This window comes from Aptenodytes patagonicus, chromosome 1 (assembly GCF_965638725.1).
Source record: "Aptenodytes patagonicus chromosome 1, bAptPat1.pri.cur, whole genome shotgun sequence".
Taxonomy (NCBI): Eukaryota; Metazoa; Chordata; class Aves; order Sphenisciformes; family Spheniscidae; genus Aptenodytes; species Aptenodytes patagonicus.
Genome location: NC_134949.1, coordinates 154,147,496 through 154,167,070, shown reverse-complemented (window position 1 = coordinate 154,167,070; position 19,575 = coordinate 154,147,496). Strand labels below are relative to the sequence as shown.

At 42.1% G+C, this 19,575-nt stretch overlaps 1 protein-coding gene across 2 annotated transcripts in view; it reads left to right on the top strand.

The window, feature by feature from the left end:
* The window catches only part of LONRF2 (LON peptidase N-terminal domain and ring finger 2), a 35,261-nt gene extending 16,089 nt beyond the window's left edge, over window positions 1-19,172 (top strand). Inside the window, exons 3-12 of one of the 2 annotated variants that reach the window (XM_076359553.1) lie at window positions 3,222-3,344; window positions 4,371-4,532; window positions 4,997-5,222; window positions 7,197-7,293; window positions 7,660-7,774; window positions 8,469-8,590; window positions 9,371-9,529; window positions 12,605-12,767; window positions 14,746-14,895; window positions 15,278-19,172. In XM_076359553.1, the coding sequence (XP_076215668.1) occupies window positions 3,222-3,344; window positions 4,371-4,532; window positions 4,997-5,222; window positions 7,197-7,293; window positions 7,660-7,774; window positions 8,469-8,590; window positions 9,371-9,529; window positions 12,605-12,767; window positions 14,746-14,895; window positions 15,278-15,436 (1,476 nt within the window). In that variant the 3' untranslated portion in view covers window positions 15,437-19,172. The remainder of the gene's footprint in view (window positions 1-3,221; window positions 3,345-4,370; window positions 4,533-4,996; window positions 5,223-7,196; window positions 7,294-7,659; window positions 7,775-8,468; window positions 8,591-9,370; window positions 9,530-12,604; window positions 12,768-14,745; window positions 14,896-15,277) is intronic. The other variant, XR_012997113.1, reaches the window with a different exon arrangement.
* Window positions 19,173-19,575: the final 403 nt, after the last annotated feature.

Here is a 19,575-nt window from a genome sequence, read left to right as displayed (position 1 = left end):
ATTATCAGGGCTGGAAATGTCTACCAAAAGCTAAATTCTTCATAGGACAAGTCTTGGGAAGGTCCTTAGTATGTCTCCAGCCAGTGGGATTTCAGCGGTGGGCAGCTGGTGATGTGGTTTTGTTTGTGCTGGTGCCCATCGATCTGTTGGGGTTAGTGCTGCAGTTTGGCAGCAGAATCTGGTCTGTAAGGATCCGGCAGCCCGGGATTGCCATGCAGTTCCCTCTGGGATGGTGTGTCCCAGGCAGTGGGTGGTTTTGACGGTCTGTTGGCCAATGTGTCTTTCTGAGGAGCACCCCAGACTGTGTTTTTCAGGATTTTATTTTTTTTCCCCTCCTTTAATACTAAGAGTTCATATCTGTGATTCCTACCTGTGTCATGGTGATTCATAGAGGGGGTTGGGATTTTTTTTTTCATAATGAGAGGAGGTGCTACAAGGAGCACTGGTTCGTGGGCAGTCTGAAGCAAGCATCAGAAATGATGTTATGAGAGAGAAATGGAAGAAGCAGGTGGTGCCCATTGTTACCACCAGTTGCCTGAGGCTAGACTGGGTGTCTGACAGCTCGCTCCACCTAGGATTACACCTCCAGTCAGTCCCTCACCCATCAGTAGCAAAACTGCAGCACAGGTTTGACCAGATAAAGCCCCTGGGTGCTACCTGGGGAGAGGGTGGCACGGGGAACTGGGGAAGGTTTTTAGGCAGACCTTGACTTCCCTGCAAAGACTAAGGAGGTGTTGCATGAACCCCTCGGCCGCCTGCCTCAGCACGGGGGTCTGCAGCTAGCTCTCCGTTTCCAGCTGGGGAAGACATGGGGCGAGCAGAGAGGTGCTGTCTGAAGCATCTAGCTTCTGACAAGTTAGATACTTGTCTCTGAAGGCTATCTGTCTTGTCACCCATTAAAACCTTTCTTATTTGAAGGCAGTTCATAATCTTCCCGCTGCCTTCAATTTGCCTTTCTATCTAGGATCATTTCTCATCAAGTCAGGAACCCATCTCGGGTGGTTTTGGCTGGGTTTCTGTGCAGAGGGAGAAGGATGAATTATGCCCGTTCAAATGTTTTCTTGAAGTGTCTTCTCTGTTTGCCTCGAATCCATGGAAATGTGATGCGTGTCAGTCATAGGCGGATAAAGATTGTGTTGATCACATCTCTGAAGAATGCTAATTGAAAATGAAATTTGTCATTACGGCATAAGGAGCAGTGTCACAGATGCATTTCACTTATGTTTGCGTGTGTGTGTGAGAACTTCCACGTAAGCTGTGCTGATCCAGAATCCATGTTCTCCAGGAATTCTGGGCATCTGCTTTGTTTTGTATCTTGCGGCATCTTATCCAGTGGCAGAGATTAGCTCAAACATGCACTGTGTAGTTTAAAAAAAAAAAAAAAAAAAAAAAAAAAATTGACCATAAAACTAAACTCATTCTGGGAGTAGCTCCTGGGAGGCAAGTGTTCACCTACCAGTACCTTTTGGCTTATTGATAACTGAAATCTAATGGTTCGCTGAGTTACTGGTGAAGCTCTTGGGTCCACTGTAGTCATTAGAGAAATAAACAAGTTGGTTTCTTTTGAGCTGCTATGAAAACCAGGTCCTTGGACTATCTGAGGCAGGGAGAAGTTTCTGGTTGTACTTTTATGTGGTGGATAGAAACAGATGCGATCCTGCCTGCTGCACAAGGTCCTGCCTGGACCTTACCCTTCAATCCGATGCTTGTCAGGGATGTGTGAAAATGGGAAAGGGAAGGTGGCAGTGGTAGTCTCTGAAGTGCAGGGGCCTCTAGTCCCTGAGCCTAACTTCTGGTGTTGGATCTTTGGGTATTTGATCCGTAGACAGTCCAGCTCGGTCTTCCCTTGCAGCTTGGTTAAGGAAACTGCTCTTGTGGCCCCAAAGGACGAGGCCAAACAACCTTGTAGCCTATCCAGTGCAGTGGAGTAATCTTGACAGCGATGTCAGGCATGTTAGGACCTCTCTAAAAAGGTCTTTTAGAGGCTGTGCAAGTGTCAAGATAAGAAGGTCAGGGTCAGGCCTCACAGTACCTCTCTTCTTACTGCATTCAGGAGAAGAAAAATGTATCTCACCTTGAGAGACAGCTGTGTACTGAAACTCCTTGTTCAGGTCACCGAATGACATACATTAATTAACCTGTCCTACACAGTACCTGTAACTTGCTTTTGGTACGAGCCCCCTTCTTCCTGACAGTAGAAAGGTAAAGATCTTAATGGGCCTCAGCTTGAAGGGCTATATTGAAAGAGTGAGGAAGGTACCTCCTCAGGAAGATTGTGTGATACCAGATCTTTTGGCATTAGTATGAAGCAGATACACTTTTCTATTCTTATCTAACCAGTCTCTTAGACTAGTGAAATTTTACTTTCAGCACAGCTTAGAGATATTCATGTGCATCAGAGGTGGACTTCCAGAGCACACCTCTGTCTAATAAGCAAGAGGCAAATGTTTAAATGCATACTTAGTTTATTTTCATCATTAAGGAAGTAATTTCCATAGTCAGATTTGAACTGCAAATTGATATCCGTGGGGAAATTCAGAGGTGAGGCATTCCTCTTTTGCTACTAGTAAGAAGTGAAGTAGGACTTGTCCCCAAGCTGACTACGCTACCTGTTGGCCATGGATGTGTTACTCTAGGACGTGGGAGAGGTAGGATGGGCTAAAAGGTTTCAAGTTAAACATTGGTAAGTTGCCCTAAATTCATAATGCTGTTGGTCTTCTCTAGCCAAATAGAACAGGTGAAAAATCATCTTTGTCCTGGTAAGACACCCAGGAGAAGTGAGTGTCCTGAACCTAAAATCTCTTGCTCCCGCAGCTGCCACCTCCAGCCTGCCCGTGCCACTGTCTTTCCCACGCCACTTCATTACTGTTAAGCTTGCCCTGGTATGTGAAACTGTTCTCTGGGGTATCAAGCCCTGTGGGCTATGTAGTAGTCTCAGTCCCTGGGGAGAAAAATATCCCTCCTCATTCTGCATCAGGTTCCCCCTGAGGAAAGGAACGGTGTCTTTGGCAGGGGGTGATGCAGCAGTGAGTTCCTGGGGGATCTTCTTTCAGCAAAAGGGACTGACTTTCCTTCAGTTGTGTGGATCAAAGAGGTGGTTACCCAAAAAGCGTCTTATTCTTCGCTTGCAGAATGGCGTGAACTTCCAAGTTTGCTTGCTGGATTCTTGCTGCCACTTCAGAAATGATCTCTAGATTTGTATGTTTCCTTTGTGTGAACAGGGCCATTATGTGAAAGCAAAAGCTCTTTCTGGATTGGAAAGGACTGAGGAAGCACTGAAGGAGTTTCTCTATTGTGTTGCCTTAAATCCTGAATGGAGCTCAATGAAGAAAGAAGCCCAAAAGGTATGAAATGTATTTACTGGCCGCTTCTTGGCCATCACGCTGCTCTTACTCCTGTAGCTAGGTAAAATTTTTGTTATTTCAAGTGACAGTAAACAGCCAAAGGATAATTTGATTCAGTAGATTCTCCAATAAACCTTATTAGCCTTATGCTGTGCGAGGCGCCTCTTGGGTTTGGTTGATGTCTCAACCAGAGGGATTGTATATTTGTGGATTCCACTGCAAATCTGTAGGTCTGGCTGCTTCCATTTGTAGATTACACTTGCCGTATGTTGGCCAGATTTGAGTACACCTGGATTTCGTAGGCTCGAGGCTGCTAATTTTAGTGCCCATCAGAAACCCACTTCTAAGTGGAAAGTGGCAGAGGGTCGAGAAGGGGAAGCTGTGTGCTGCCCTGTCCTGGAAAAATCCTGCAGTCTCTGTAGCAGTTTGTATAACTTCCCATAAGGGACACACTTACTGCTAACCAACCATTGTCAGGTTCTCTGTCACCATCCGTACAGTCAGCTTTTTATAAAAAGAAATGGGTATTCGGCAAGGCGCTTGGTGGGGACTGGTGAGAGGGGGAACAGGCTCCACACAGCTTTTAGCTAGAGGTGAAATCTGCTTGGGGATAGAGGAGATGGGTGCAGAGCATGAGGAGAACTGGAACACATCTCTGTCAGCCGGTTTTGATAGGAGAGCATGGTCTGAAGACTTCGGGAAGCAGGGGTCTGAGGGTCAGAGTGGAGAGGGGTGGAGGCAGGAGAAGGATGCAACAGACTGCCACCTGGGTGCTCCTGCGGAGCAGAGGCTTTCAGGGAGGGAGGTGTACACCCGAAGAGCACCTTGGGATGTGTCTGTGGTTGCGGTGGGGACTGGCATTCAAGTTTCCTGTGGGCATTGGGGAACGCAGGATGTACTGGTTGTTGCAAGCTTCTTGGCATCCAGAAGCTGTGAAGCTTGTGTATCTGTGTTCATACAAACATAAATATCTGTGTTGTAATTACTATTACTTTTTCTTTTTTTCTTTTCTCTCTAATTGACTAGATAATGTGTGAGATGTTTTTCCCAGCCTTTGAAAATGTGCATGATAGTCTAACAGCGCCTTTCTCTAGTCGAACATCCCATACAAGATTGAAACCTGCATTTCTGAGTAGCATAAACACACAGTCAGCTGTAGAAGATAGCTCTATTGCTGGGTCCTCAAAGGTAAAGTAAAAAGCATTCAACACAAAAATACCAAAAGTAACACAAGGATCTGTCTGGTCTGTGTGACATTGTCTTTGTCTGCACTTACTTTCATGGTAAGCCTGTTTTCTCCATTGTTGTTGGATCTCTTGTTGGGATGTACTTCCTCAGAAAACTAAGAGAATGAAACTCTTTCTTCAGAAAACAATGTGGTGCCTTCACGTGGGGGTTGATGATATTTGTGGGTTTTTTTCCGCCTCTGTGCTTTTTATGCGCTCAGGAACATAATTTCTAGAGACGGGAGCTGTAGGGAGAGAAGTGTCCCTATTTCATGCAACTGGAGAGTGGCGGCCTTTGATACAGACCTTTCTCCCTTGCTAAGCTCATTGTAGGGACAGTGATCTATTGCTGATGTATATAACTAAAAGGAAAGAAACAAAGCAAAATTGTCTCGTGCTGTATATAACTGTTCTTAATTTTTTTAGGATACTGTGTTCAGGTTAACAAAAACCCCGTCCCAAGAATCCGATGTATTTAGAAGTACTGATTCTCCTGTTTCCCATCACGTTCTGGATCTCTATTTTGAAGACAACAAGAAGTCTTTGGGAGCTATTCTCTCCAGTTTACCTGGGGTTGGCTTAAAAAGAAAGCTGTCCAGTGATATGAGGGATTTACAAAGCTTGGATGTCCCCAATAAGATTCCTAAAAAAGGTTTGTATTGTGGCTTAGAAAGGGGATTTCTTTTGCACATACTTAAAGATGATAAACTACTTTTTTCCTCCTTCCTTTTTATAGGTGTCAGTGAAACATTCCCTACAGGGACTGGAATAATGTTTTGTTGTCTGGTGTGTCTGTTTCTGCTGTAACAGCCTATTTACCTTACTCCAGAACAGTTTCAATTCTTTCAATGAACACTGTGTTTTTCTTTGTCAAATGGGCCGTTTCCAGTTTAGTCTTCGCTGGTGCCGTTTCCATTTTCTAGGTCTCAGAGGTGTAGCTGAACTTCATTGTCTTTCTATATGAAGGAAAGATGCAGTAAGCCTGGAAACTAATCTTGAACTGGCACCAGAAACAGTCACATGCAACTTTACATGAAATTTTCCAAGCAAACAAAGAAGCCTTTTGAAGGGTAATAAGCCCCCCCAGTTTTCTGTCACTTGATAGCTGTGCTTACAATTGGTATGCTTCTCAAGCTTCTAACAAAGACCTCCAAAGTGTTTTTAGTACCCTGGGATAAAAATGCTGAAGGCAATATATTGCATTGAGTAGTGAAATAATTGGTTAAAAGGGGCTTTTAAAATGCTGCTATATTAGTGTGCATTTTTTCCCTTAAAAGAAAAAAAAAAAACCCAAATCTGACTCTGCCTTGAAATATTAAAGTCTTCAAGTGCTGCTGTCTGTCTGCCACCTCTGCAAATGATCAATGTATGGCCAGTTTCTGATCACGTTGCTGTGAAGGGAAAAACCCTGTACTTGCCTCTAAACTGCAGACTCAGTAAATAGATTGTGAAATCTGACCCGCCTGTATCTTCACAGCGAAGGCCAGAGATCGCGTTTTACCCATAACCATTAATTTCTGGTCTGTGCTAGATCCCGATGCCATGTTACTATTTGCAGAATTAACACAGTTAGGTTCTGGCTATTACTAAATGCTAACATGCGAGATGTAGGTTAACGATAACGCTGTTTTTCTTTGTAGGCCACACAACACCGGTGCCCTCTCCCCTGTCCTGTCTGTGCTCAAGATAAACCAGATGCTGAGCATAAGTTATCCTTTAACAAAACATCCTAGTGTTTTAACTTAATGTAAAAAGCTGAGGTTGTTTTTTTTTTAAATGGTCAAGAATTTAGGATGTGGAGGCAGCATTCGTGGCTCTGTTGCAACTCATCACTGAGCAACAAAGGTCCAGATTGTAAAAGAAGTTGCAGAATCTGCTTGTGTAAATGTCATCAGAAGCTCGAGCTGGTAGCTCTTGAGCTTAAATGCTGCTGCTGTGAAGTTCGAAGCCCATACCCTTTAAGTGTGTTTAACTACAGGGATACGTACCACCCCCAAAAAACCAGGGTGGGCAGAATTTTAAGTGAAGTGTTTTGTCTCCATGTTTGCAGAGTGCTGAGCTAGTGAAATCGGTATTAGCTAATGCAGCTCTAGTAGTCCTTAAACTTTAAGCTGTCTGAAACATGGGATTTCCACAGCAGCCTAGTCCAGAAGAACATAAGCTTTTTTCATACTTGTAAGAAAAATTACCCCTGCTGAGAAATCTATAATAAAAACTGATGAAATAGTTTGACTGTGTGTAAACAAATTAAATTCTGGACTTAATGTACTTTAAAACATCTGGCCTGGCTGATGTGGGAGTGGTGATGGTGGTGGGAAAGCAATAACAGAGTATTTTTAAAAACTAGACTTTAAAAAAAAAAAAACCAACCAACCATTTTTGGAGAAGCAAATCATGGGTATTCAGCTCTAAAGTGCTTTCTCTGGCCGTAGACGACATCCTCTGCTCTCCGTAAGATTTCCTGCCAGAAAGTCTAAAACTTAGATGGAAAATATGTTTGTTTGGAACAAAACTTCAAAAAAGAAAAGAGATAAATTAAGTTGTTTTTCCATAGAGAACCTAAACAGCATCTGAAATTGCAGTAATACTTAAACATTTTACTATAATCATCTTCTTACCTACTTAGATGCAGACGTTTTACCTGAAAACACCGGCGTCACTTCAAGTGAAATACCAACAACTCTGGTGGATGCATCGGACTTTGAGTGTTCCCTCTGCATGAGGTACGACTGCATTGACCTGGGATTAAGATCGGAAAGCCTTTCTAGCTTCTGAAAAAAGTTTTTATGGTGTCAGAAGGGAAACCTGCAAGAGAAGGTCTAAATTATTACTCTGTTCCTTCTTCCTGAACCTTGCATCTGGTGAATCTTTACAGATGTGGTTTTCTCCATTATGCATGGTTTTCTCCGTTGTTTACCACTTCTAAAAATGAAAGCCTTTTTTACACCCTTAGATAACTCTCACCTGTGATTTATACAAAAGCAGGAAAGGAAGAGGTGGCTGGACCTAGTCACTCCTTTCCACAGTTTGGGAATCTGCATTGTTTTTGTTGGCAGCTTAGCTTTTTTGTTCTGTGTTTTCATGTTCAGGTTGTTCTACGAACCCGTTACCACTCCCTGTGGACACACCTTTTGCCTCAAATGCCTTGAGCGTTGCCTTGACCATAATCCGCATTGCCCACTCTGCAAAGAAAAACTGTCAGAAGTAAGTACGTCCTTGCCCTAATTAACAAAAAAAAATACAAAGCTGTTTTCTTCTGAAAGCAAGTATGTGGGGATTTTCTGTGCTCTACTCGCAGACCAGAACACCACAGTAGTACCCGCAGCATCAAGCTGTGCACAGACCTTATTTTCTCCAGAATATATTTTGTTATTCCTTGGAAGACACGTGTGGTTTGCTGGTGCTGAAAGGAATTGAGGATTCCGGTGTCACGTCAGGCTCATGCCTGGGGAGTCCCAACCAGAGCCCTATTCCCACCACCTCTCCAGTCTGTAGCTCTATCTGTGGTGAACGAGGAATGGTAGCTTCTTGGCCAAAACTTCTGCTCCAGCAGACATAACGTGTCTCATACGTGGAGTACTTCTTGGGGAGCAGTAACCTGGCAGCTCTAGGTGAAAATAATACATGTATCTTCCACAAAAGCAAGGAGGGACTGCCTTTTCTTGGTGGTAATACAACTTCTGCCAAAAAAAGGGCACGGGGTTATAGTTAAATGGGCACTGGAGTGAACCTTGTATCCTAAAGTGGAAGTTTTGATACCTGAAGGCTGGAAAGGAGGAGGAACAAGTACAATCCTGAACTAACATGCTGTTTGGCCTTAGGAAAGGGGATGGGTTGGGAGGAGGAGATATTACCTGACTTCTCGTTATCAGACTTAGGAGTTGACTCTTCCTTGCAGTTTCTGGCAAGCAGAACTTACAAGAAGACTGTCCTTACAGAAGAACTGATAGTCCGTTACTTGCCAGAGGAATTATCTGAAAGGAAGAAAGTTTATGAGGAAGAAATGAAGGAACTGTCAAAGTAAGCTCTCATTTTACTACTGACAGCTGTTACAAAACTGTATTTTTTAATCTAAATTACTTGAAAAGCTTCATTTGCTTATGGAAATGCACAAAATGAATGAATTTGTAAATGAACCTGCCAGATAAACAAGAAACGATATGCTTGGATGGTAGAGAGGCACAACGATATTCTTAAAGATAATTGCTTTTTCTTCTGAAACAATATAATAGCTTTAAAAGTTATAATGGGGGTTTTCTGGGAGTAGAAGTCCAATTATAAATGGGTTATACTGCAGGTCGGGAGAAGTTCAAGGATTCAGTGTTGTCAGTGGCTTGTGGATCTCATGCTACAACTCAGCTAAAAAGAAAAATAAAACATAAAATTACGCCTGAAAAAATAATATAAGGATTAGTGGGCTTCTTCAAAATTAAAGGGCTTTACTGTGCTTGGGAATTCTCTACCACCTTGCTTTGAATGTGGTCAGTTCTTAGGTACTATATTACTATAAAAAGTTATCACCAAAATCTTACTACTTGTATTTAAGTATTGGTATACACACATTTGGGAAATTGGTTATTATTTCCTGACTTTTCCTCTATGAAAGTAGGTTAGAGGGATTGTTTCTTTAATGTACTAAAGGGAAGATTCCTGAAATATGCTTGTCTTGTAAAAATGACAGACTTTGACCAGAAGCATGTTTACAAAGGATGAGTCTAAAGAAACCACTGGACTCAGTTTATGCCGAATATAGCAGTACCCAGAGAAAAGTTGACTTTTTTTTAAACAATTTTCTTACAGTTTGAATAAAGATGTTCCCATCTTCGTATGTACCATGGCCTTCCCTACCATCCCTTGCCCACTCCATGTCTTTGAACCTCGTTATCGTCTAATGATAAGAAGATGCATGGAAACTGGTACCAAGCAGTTTGGCATGTGCTTAGCTGACGAATTAAAAGGGTAAGGAGATGAGCTGAGAATGTCCTGTTGTTGCAGAGGCTGTTGTGACGCTAATGGAGTACTACAGCGCAGTATACTGGTCTCCCCAAACCACTTCTGTTCCTTCCAGTCCTGTATGAACCAATACGGAAGTGGCTGGCTTTTTAGTTTCGTATATTAAACATTCCTTTTGACACAAAGATGTAATTTTTATTGCTCCCCTGTTGGATGGATAGCAAGAATACAACTCATCCTGCTACTACAGACTTCAAAAATAGCACTTAATTGTCTGTGTGGTTGGAAAGCTTTCTAGCCTGTTTGTTCTAGTGAAAGCTGACTGTCTGGATGAGGTTGCTCCTCTGTCTGCTCAGTTTTAAAAAACAAAAAAATAACATTTAAAAAAAAAATCCAAACCTTGCATAGTCTTCCTGCATAGGTGGTATCATTTGAATGAGACAAAGTATACCCTTGGCTGAGAAGCCTGTTCTGCTGCTGAACGTTGAATTTTGATGTTTGTCTTTACTGCTGTGTTGCAATGTCTAAACTATCTGCAGTGAGTGGGTTGCATTGTCTTTCTATATGATCTTACCTTCAATTCATTTTTGTGAATTCTGACACTGGTGTGTTTCCAGCTCCTTATGCGGAGACTGAATACTAATCATTAGATGGCAACCTTCAGGTTTTTAAGTCCTTTACAGATGATAGTTTTTTGGGTGAAGGGTACAAGAAGATGCTCATGGGGGAAAAAAATGAGGTGGCCTTAAGAAAGGTCTACCTTACGAGATGTAATAGATAGTTGCTGACTTCAGAAGATACGTTGGAGTGATGCAGACTGTAGAATGGATGACCAGTGTGGGAATTTTTAAGAACGCATTAGACAGGCATCCTCAGGAGCAGTATTTTTGTAGGCGATCGTCACTGGAGCCGAGAGGAGGGCACTCATACCGGGACTTGGCAGCCTTTACTTGTCCAGTTCAGGGTTTTTGTTTTGGTTTGTTTTTTTTTCTCCCAGACTGGACAGTAAGGTGGCAGTAAGAACACAAGAGATGCTACAGCTTCCAGTCAGCTCTGGCTGTGCTTCATGCCATTTGGCATGCTGTCGGTGCTGCGCTCAATGGAGTTCAGGCTCCAATGGCAGCTGATGCTCCGCAGTCCCTTCCAGGCCTGTTAGCAATTTTCTGGAAGCAAATACTTGTAAGAGTGAGGACAAAATGACCCTAGGACATCAGTGGTAACTCCCCTTACATCTGTGAAGGCTTGTGGAAGAGCCAAACTTATTTGCAGTCAGGTCTAATACAGAGGGCCAAGGGGTTACGATCCCCAAAACACAAGAATTGATTTATTAAATAGTGTCATAAAGGGTATTTTAAAATGCAACCAGTATGGTTAGATTTTATGTCCTGTCTGTTTCGAGTTACTGAAATAATTAAACTTCAAGCATGGTAACTTCTACTTAAACCAAACACTGATGTGCAGGGAAGCCTTCATCTGTAGACACCTGGCAGGCTGTTGAAGCTTCTTACACAAGCAAAGTTGTTCTTTGTTTATTCAAAATTGCAAAATCAACTGGGAATAGAAAAAGTGGGGAAACTTGTTTTGCCTCATCTGCTAAGACATGGATATGGAAGGCTTGAGATTCATACCTCCCTTGAAAAACACAGTGACAAGACATGTTCAATTCATCACCTTGCTCTCTTTTATTTCTCCACTTTAAATTAAAACTGGGAGAAGAATTGTTTATAAACTTCTAATGTGTCAGTACATTTTATACCCATCTCTAGGTGCTTTCTTGTCTCTCTTCGATTAAAGTCACTTTCTATCCAAAAGTAACTTCTCAAAGAATGACAAACCCCCCCCCCATCACATATATTAATTTCTAAACTTGGTATGAATGTCACTAAAATCCTTAATTTAAAAAATTGTTATGTAGCTGTTTAAGTAGTGTTTAGTTTAATATTGCTATAATAAACTTGCTTGTAATCCCATTGTAAAGCACCAGGATTTAGCTGTGTGCAGCTGTACTCTTCTTGCTCTTCCTCAGTTTGTTTTGTACAATGGCCGGGATAGAATGGTTGTTCACAGCGGTCAGCTCCCCCCCCCCCCTCCCCCCCCAACAATAATTTCTGGTGGAATAGAAACAGGACTCATTTCCCCCCAGTGTCGCTGTTTCTTCATCACTCTGATATAAGAAACGGCCAAGCCCTTGTTAAAACAAGCGTTTCCCTGGTGAAACATTTATCAGACCTTGCAGGGATTTGGTGTCTTGAGATGAGACTAGATACAATGCGTTCTCCTGGTGAGCAGTAGGCTGAGGTACAGAGCTGCAAATGCTGGTAGATGAACGCATCATGGTGAAGAGTCATTGTGCAATCAGCCTCCCTAGTGAACTCACTACTGCACAAATGTAGAGTAGGTAAGCTCGATAATGTTAAGTAAAAATGTGTTGCATGCTTGTTTCCAGGATGTGATTAAACCCTGTACCTACTTTAAATATAATGGATATAGATGTGCTTTTGTAAAGGTTTTTTCGTTGTGGCTTTTTTTGGGGGTGGGGGGGTGGGGTGTTTGGGTTTTTTTGTGGTGGTTTTTTTTTGTTGTTTTTTACTTAAAGGATACAAGTGCAAGAAAAATCTTGCTATATAGAAGCCTTTTCCTTCTAAAGCCTGTAATCCTCTGCTTACACCTCGGAGCAGGGGGGTAGCCCTCCCAGCCCTACGTTTGTTCCTCAGTTTCTGGACTTCCTTGTGGTATCTTTACCCATCTTGTTTTCTTTGCAAACCAGGTGAATTTGCCACCAGCAGCTGGCAACTCCCAGCATGAAACATGCTCCATTTAGTTTCCTGTCCCTTCCCAACCCTTCCCCCCCTGACCCCACCCCGGCAAATATTTACACTCCAAAAATGCTGCTGCCCTGGACCTCTGAGGGAAGGCAGAAAGGGTGGGGGTTGTGTGGCTTATGTGAATAAGCAGAAATGTATTGTCACCAAAGCAGGATCCTCTTTCAAATAAAAAGTGGTGACTTAGGCCCAGTATTTGTCCTGATGTGTATAAACACTTGTTGATGACTTCCACTTTTATGCCCTTCTGTCATTTCAGATTTGCAGATCATGGCTGTATATTAGAGATCAGGGACGTAAAGTTTTTTCCTGATGGGCGCTCAGTTGTTGATACAGTTGGTGTCCGTCGTTTTAGGGTCTTAAGCCATGGCCAGCGAGATGGATATAACACAGCAAACATCGAGTATCTTGAAGATAAAAAGGTGATCTATGGTGCAAAGTTATTCATACCCATGTATTGCTGGATTCACTTAAATAGCCTTTCCTTGTTGCATTTCAAGCTAGCTGTGCCTTATTTTTAAACCAATATCATTATAAATACTAAAGCTCTATTTTGAAAACCATGGAACAAACTTTGTCTCTTCCTTCCCTTTCTTCCTTTCTGCCCTTACAATTATCTCTGCTTGAAGTGTTGCACTCCCTTCGTGGATCTCAAAGTGGCTTCTGAGACTCAGGTGCTGAGGTCTGTCATGATGTGTAGGTGAGGTCAGGGTAATGTTTTAAAACCGGTACGGGCTTGAAACCCTTCTAAGAACACGTGCCCCTGTTGTTAGAGAACTGGCTATTCTCTTCTTACACTGAACAGACAGTTGGCAGACTTCATATGACCTCCAAGCTCTGGTTTACAGAACAGGTCCTCAAACAAATGTGGGAGTCCGCTCTTAAAATGAGATCTTAGTGACATGTAGTTAACCATGCCTATACAAGCATCCGTCAGAGCTGGCTGAGAGCAGAGAAATGCAGAGAGGCAAGTAGTTTTTAAAAACAAGTCCTCTTATAAAACCTGTGTCAGGTGAGGTGCTTGTGATGGGTGTTGGCCAAAGGGTGGATTTTTGGTCATGCTTAATGATGACTTCCTGGATCATCTTTAGAGCATGTCTATAAAACCCTGATCCCTCTTACCACTCAGTTTAGTAGTAATCTCATGCCAATTGATGAAGTCCAGTCCGGTCATAATAGCTCTTCAGCGCGCTCTCACAGTTGAAGTGCAAGTCTGTAAAGTCTTAGTAGGGCTTTTCTAACCTGTGCAGGATGATGCAGTTGTTTGACAGGGCAGGAAAGGCAGATCACATGGAGGTGCCTCCCCCTGCGAAAGGTCGGAGTAGGTAGCCTGCTCAGAGTGAGGGCTCTGCCGTATTTAAATCCGCAGTGAGGGTGGTGGAACACAGGTGTCCAGGCATTGTTTGTAGATGATGCCGGAGAACCACCTCTTCATAATTAGGGTGAGATTTACCTTGTCTCACTTGAGAGGCTGACGTCTGTGTTCAGCACCCTACATTCATGTTATATCTGATGGTGAGAAATCTCAGTCCAAAGCTATTTTATCTGCTCTTAGATACCTGCCTTGAGATGAGATTAATTGCCCTCTAGAGCTGTTTCTTCTCAACTGTGAAGGGCATCCAGAGCAGCTAGCTCAGATGTGCATCTGAGTAGCACAGGTGAATCACACCATTGGTGTGTACAGTTTACGGGGGGAGGGGGGGAAACAACAACCCCAAACCAAAAAAAAAAAAAAACAAAAAAACAAATCGCCAATTTGTAGTGGGTTTTGCTTATGCTTTTTTCTTTTCCCTAATGGCTAACAGTCAGGCCTGTGCAACTAAAGCACTCTTTGTCTCAGTGAGAGTCTTTTTTTATGGCCATTCCTGGTGTTGAGAAAGCATCCGCTTTCCCTGCTTCCTGCCTGCTCAGGTGTCCGCCCTCCTCCTCCTCTTTGGCTGTCCTACCACGGCCTTAACACTTCTATAAAATACTGCTGATCTCTAAATGCCGTAGACCCCCTGTCTCTGTGCTTGGTGGCAGTAGTGTTTCTTTTGTTTTGCCAGATGATACAACAATGTTCAGAGGTCCTTCTGTGACAGGGAGTCGAGGTTGTGGGCTTGATATGATTAATATGATGTCCCGGGATTAAGAGAGCAGATTCATCTGTTGTGCCATAGGAATGGATATTAACAAGGGAGTAACTGCTCCAAGAAATGTCACTTCAGAACACCTAGGGGAGGGTAAAAAGACTCCAGCATCACAGGTTTGAAATCTGAGACTTGGGCATCGTTTGCTTAGATAATGACATTTGAACAGCTGTAGTCACTGCATTATTTTGCTTCGCTTGCTTCTGGGGAAGCATATGGACTCCACGGTATCAAACCTGTTTTGTTCCATCTCCCTTCTTTTAACAATAAGGTTGAAGGACCGGAATATGAAGAACTTGTCCGCCTTCATGACTCGGTTTATGATCAAGCCGTTGCCTGGTTTACTTCTCTTAAAGACAATATGAAAGTGCAAATTCTCAATCATTTTGGGTCCATGCCAGGAAAAGAGCCAGAGCCACAGGTAATAAAACCTTCCTACTTACGCATCCTTATTCTATATGTAGTTTTTACACAAAACTATTTTCTGACAGGTGTTTGCTGTGGTTTTCTGCATTCTAAGCTCTTCTTATTTACCCAGTTTTGGTCTATTAGCGTGAAGCATGGAAAACAATTAATCAATGGAAAACAGTATATCAATGTAAGCTGATACCTGAAGAGATCAGTCTTAATGGCGCATATAGACAAGGAGAGCACCTGAAATCAAGTGTTTAGTTGTTGCTTCAACTGTTTGTTTTATGGTGACTTTCTTAGCAAATAGAAATAGAAGGTGGGAAGGAAGGTGGTGTTCTTCATGGGGCAGTGCCAGTGAATACACGATTGCATGTCTTTCCATCCTTTTGCAGAGCAACCCCAGTGGTCCTGCCTGGTACTGGTGGCTCTTGGCAGTGTTGCCTCTGGAAAACAGAGCTCAGCTGGCTATATTGGCTATGACCTCCCTTAAAGATCGTCTTATCGCCATCAGACGTGTATTGATATTTGTGACTCGCAAAAGACCCAGATAACATGGACTTCAGTTGTGAGCGGGCACCGAAAACATCTCACAACAGGTGGTTCTGGGGGAGGGCAAAGGGGGAAGGGTTGTTTTTGGGTTTTTTTTTAAAGATTCCTTCAAAAAGGAACAGCCCTCTCTGACTGCGTCCAGCATCCATCGATTGCGTCGGTTTGTTATCCTGGGTATTCACCAAACCTTGCACTCTCTCCTGTTGTCCTGGTGAAATCTGAGCCTCTACAAAGCTGTGCTACAGTTAGAGCATAGCTGATAGATGTGGATAATTGCTTCAAAGTACTACGATAGCGTTGATGTTTCTAGCCTGCAAGAGAGTTAAGTACTAGAGTAGCACCATTGGCCTGCATGTGATTTGGATTTCCACTTGGTAGGAAGAGGAAACTGGACAGTGGATTGAAGAGGTGTTTCCTAGACTTTCTCGAAGGTAGTGAACAGAAGAGGAGTTACGCTGCCCGGCAGAAGTATGCATGAAGACTATAACCAACAGTACGCTCTGTTAGTGACTTGGTGGGCAGTCTGTCATACACCCACATCTCTCTCTTTTCAGCAAATAGCAGTCTGTGAGGAAAAAAAAAGATTAAGCCGTTTGTGGTCAAGGCATCTGAGGATGTTTATCTGAAAGAATAATAGCTACTGAATAAGTACACTATTTAGTAGCCTTAGGTAATCCCTCATGTTGTGATTTATGTGTTGTAGCAGGTTGAGTATGTACAAAATGTTTGGAAAGGTGTACTTTGGTTTATTTGAAAAGAAAAATCAAAGTAATCCTAGCTGGTCTTATCGCTAAATTCAAATCAAACCGGCTCCCTAAAGCATGATAAACTCTGCTGTGAAATAATGATTTCACCCCAAGTACGAGGAAGGATGCTGCAGTTTGCTCTGAATGCCTGTTCTGCACGTGGGACCGGCGAGGATGAAACGCGGGGAGGTTTCCATCTTCCTCCTACCTGCAGCGTAATGCCAACCTCCCGTTACGTTGGAGTGATCTCTACTGAACATGTTTCAAACCGAAAGTATTGTAGTTTAGTACCAGTTGCTGTATGTGATGGAAATCAGTCCACAGTAACACCGTGAAAGGAGGCACAAACAGAACCTATAAAGGCAAGTCTCAATGCAAGCTTAAGTCAGGTGTTAACCTTCACTTGTCTTTTTGATTATTTTATGTATTGTTTTGTTAATATCTAACTTTGATAGCTATTAAATCGATCGCTTGTCAGTCAAATGATCAACGTTTGCTCAGCTGCCAATGAAAAAACTAACAGTGTTACCAATTCAATTGGCATAGTTTCCTATAAGTAGAACCGATACTACCAACAGGAGAAAAAAAAAAAGCTGACTTGAATCTCCATGCGCTGCAAGCATAGCAAGACCAAGGTAAAGACTTGTTCATGTGCAGAAGTCTAGTAAGAAGAAATGGCTGTTTACCTAAATGGTCAAAGTGCCTGGTTTCTTTTTTAGTTCTTTTGTCCTTATTTGTCAATGAAGATGTATTTAAACTTTTTTTTTCAATTTGCACATGAGTTCTGGAAGAAGACTGCATTAAAATGCAGTGATTAAGATATATTACCTGCTCTCTTTGGGTATTGTAGTCATAACCTCTGTGGTCTGGGAAACAAAAATACAGAGTTTTTTTCCTTTCAGCAAATGGCTACCACAAATGGTTTCTGTAACATACCCTGAATGTACTGTAACTGCCTCTACCTTGAACACGCCTTTTCTATTTAAATAGTTTGTAAGTATATTCTCTGAATTGTGAAGTGCATAACTTAAAACCAATGATGTCATAACCTCTACAGTAGCCTTCTGCAAGTTCTGCTACCATCACCAAAATACTCAAAATTCAAGTTGAATGCATTTCCTCCAGGATTTGAAGATGATGAAGAGGAAGTATAAAAGAATTATTCTATATATGGGGGAGGAAATGTCAGAAGTCAGTAGGTCTTCAGCCCACTGTCAGCTGAGCTACCGAAGGGTGGTTTCGCAAACTAATTCTCAGACCAGAAGATGGACTGTATTCGATCTCGCAATCCTTTCTGTTCAGCTTCCTGTTCTTCCCATCCCTTTCCATGCTGTGTATTTCTTAGACTCACTCATCTTGCTCCTTCGTGTGTCTGGCCTAGTTCTGAGTATTACTAGTTTAGCTGCAAGGGGACACTGATGGTATTTGTATATTGCTGGTCCTTGATCTTACATGTGCTTGATTTTTACATATAGGAGTGCGTTTAAGGAAAAAAAAAAAAATCAAGGTGCTAGTTAGTGTCTTCTTGGCTTTGCCTCAGTAACTAATGTGAATATTCTTTGCAAAAGTGATTTTTCAAGATATCTACTTTTGAGGTACTTCTGAGAGGAAACCCTATGGAACAAGAGAGGTGGTTTACTGGTGTTCTGTAATGTGTAAAGACACATTTTACATGGAAAGTGACATTACTGTGTTCGTGAAGGCCTGCATAATTAATGGAATGCTAGTTATCGAAGAGAAAGCTGAATTGTAGAGGGATTTTTTTTTTTTAGTCAAGGTTTAAAGCGGTTTGTGAATATTTCAGTGACTGATGTTTTGGATAAATGATAACATAGGAATTGTCTGTGTATGGATGCAAATAATCATATTAGCAGCCCAAAGCTGACATTTCTTCCAAAACATTGAATGCTGATCAAATAACAAAGCTTTAATAAATAAATAAATAAAAAATCACCACTGCCCTGTGGTACTTGCCTTCTAAGGGAAAGTACCAATTTCATTGTTACCAAATTATCTCTGCCATATAATCTCTACAGCATCCAGTAGTACCTCATGGGAAAAGCTAGCTATCTCATTTTCCTCTAGAGGAGATGTCCACGTTACGGCTGATCTACGCTTAGGTGTAACTTGTCGCCAAGGTACATGTGGAAGCATTGGAGCTGAGCTCCTGGAAGAGATAGACAGGATCTGTTGCCTTTCTAGCTCGTGACACTTTTCTTGCTTGCTGTCCAAGCAAGGATGCTGGGATATATGATGAGTCTTTTCACTGTGGTGAATGTGGCCCTTCTTTATACATCGTAAAGAGGCCAAAAAAAAAAAAAAAATCCCTCTACCTCTACATCTGTTGTTCACCTGTAAAGCTTCAAGCTACAAAATTATATCTATTTTAACCTTTTTTTGTCTTTCAGAAGCATACTAATTGTTTGCCACTGAGGCCTTTTATCTACTGTATTTTAATATGTTCACTTGATAGTCATCGAGATCTCTTTGTACTTCTAACCTGTAGATCTTGTCATGTTTCTTACTGCTCCTTTTTCCTTGTTCTCCAGTCCACTTTTAAATTGATAAATAGAAAGCTGTACACTCTTTATTCCTATTACATTTTACACTAGTGGAACTGGTATTTTGGTAGCGCCTTAATTTTGCAGTTGTGAAATGATTGTATCAACTCTTATCTGGGGCTTCTGACCAGATTTAAACGAGTATGTTTAATGTAGATAAACTTGAAACCATTTTTTACTGTTTTAAAGCTAGTTATGAAACGGAGTGTGTACATATGTATAAATATAAATTATTAATCTGCCCCTTTTTGTATCTAGTAAATACAGGAGAAGGTCATGTTCTAACCACATTTGGCACTTCTTGTTGCATAAGCAAAGCCAAAACTTTTTTTAAAAATTGCAATGTTCATTTCATGTATATTTGCAATATTCATGGGAAATGTATTTAATTTATGTGATATTTGGAATAAAACAGACTGAATTTATAAGAGCGTGAGTTTATGGGAAAGCTTTATTGCTCTGTGAGGGCTAAGAGCTGGAGCCATGGTAAATATGGTCTGGACAGAAACAAGCCGCTGATGTGCTGCTGTCAGAAGGGGCACGATAGTTTGATTTCCCCGACAGGAGCCCAAGGGATGAGAAAGGGCCCTGTCAGGTTTTAAGAAGCAAGTGGCATCCCAGAAGCAGTGGTTAGATGTTGCAGTTCATAAGTTACATGGCAAAGATTTTAGCCCCGGTGTGGGAAAAGTGGGGGAGGCTGCAGAGGACGCAGCACGGTGGGGTTTGCTGGGGACCCAGGGCAGCCTGAGGCGCTGCATGTGAATGGGAGGGGTGGATTTTAAGGGGAGCAGGAGGCCTCCAAAATGGGAGGGAGGTAAGGAGCCCTTAGCAGAG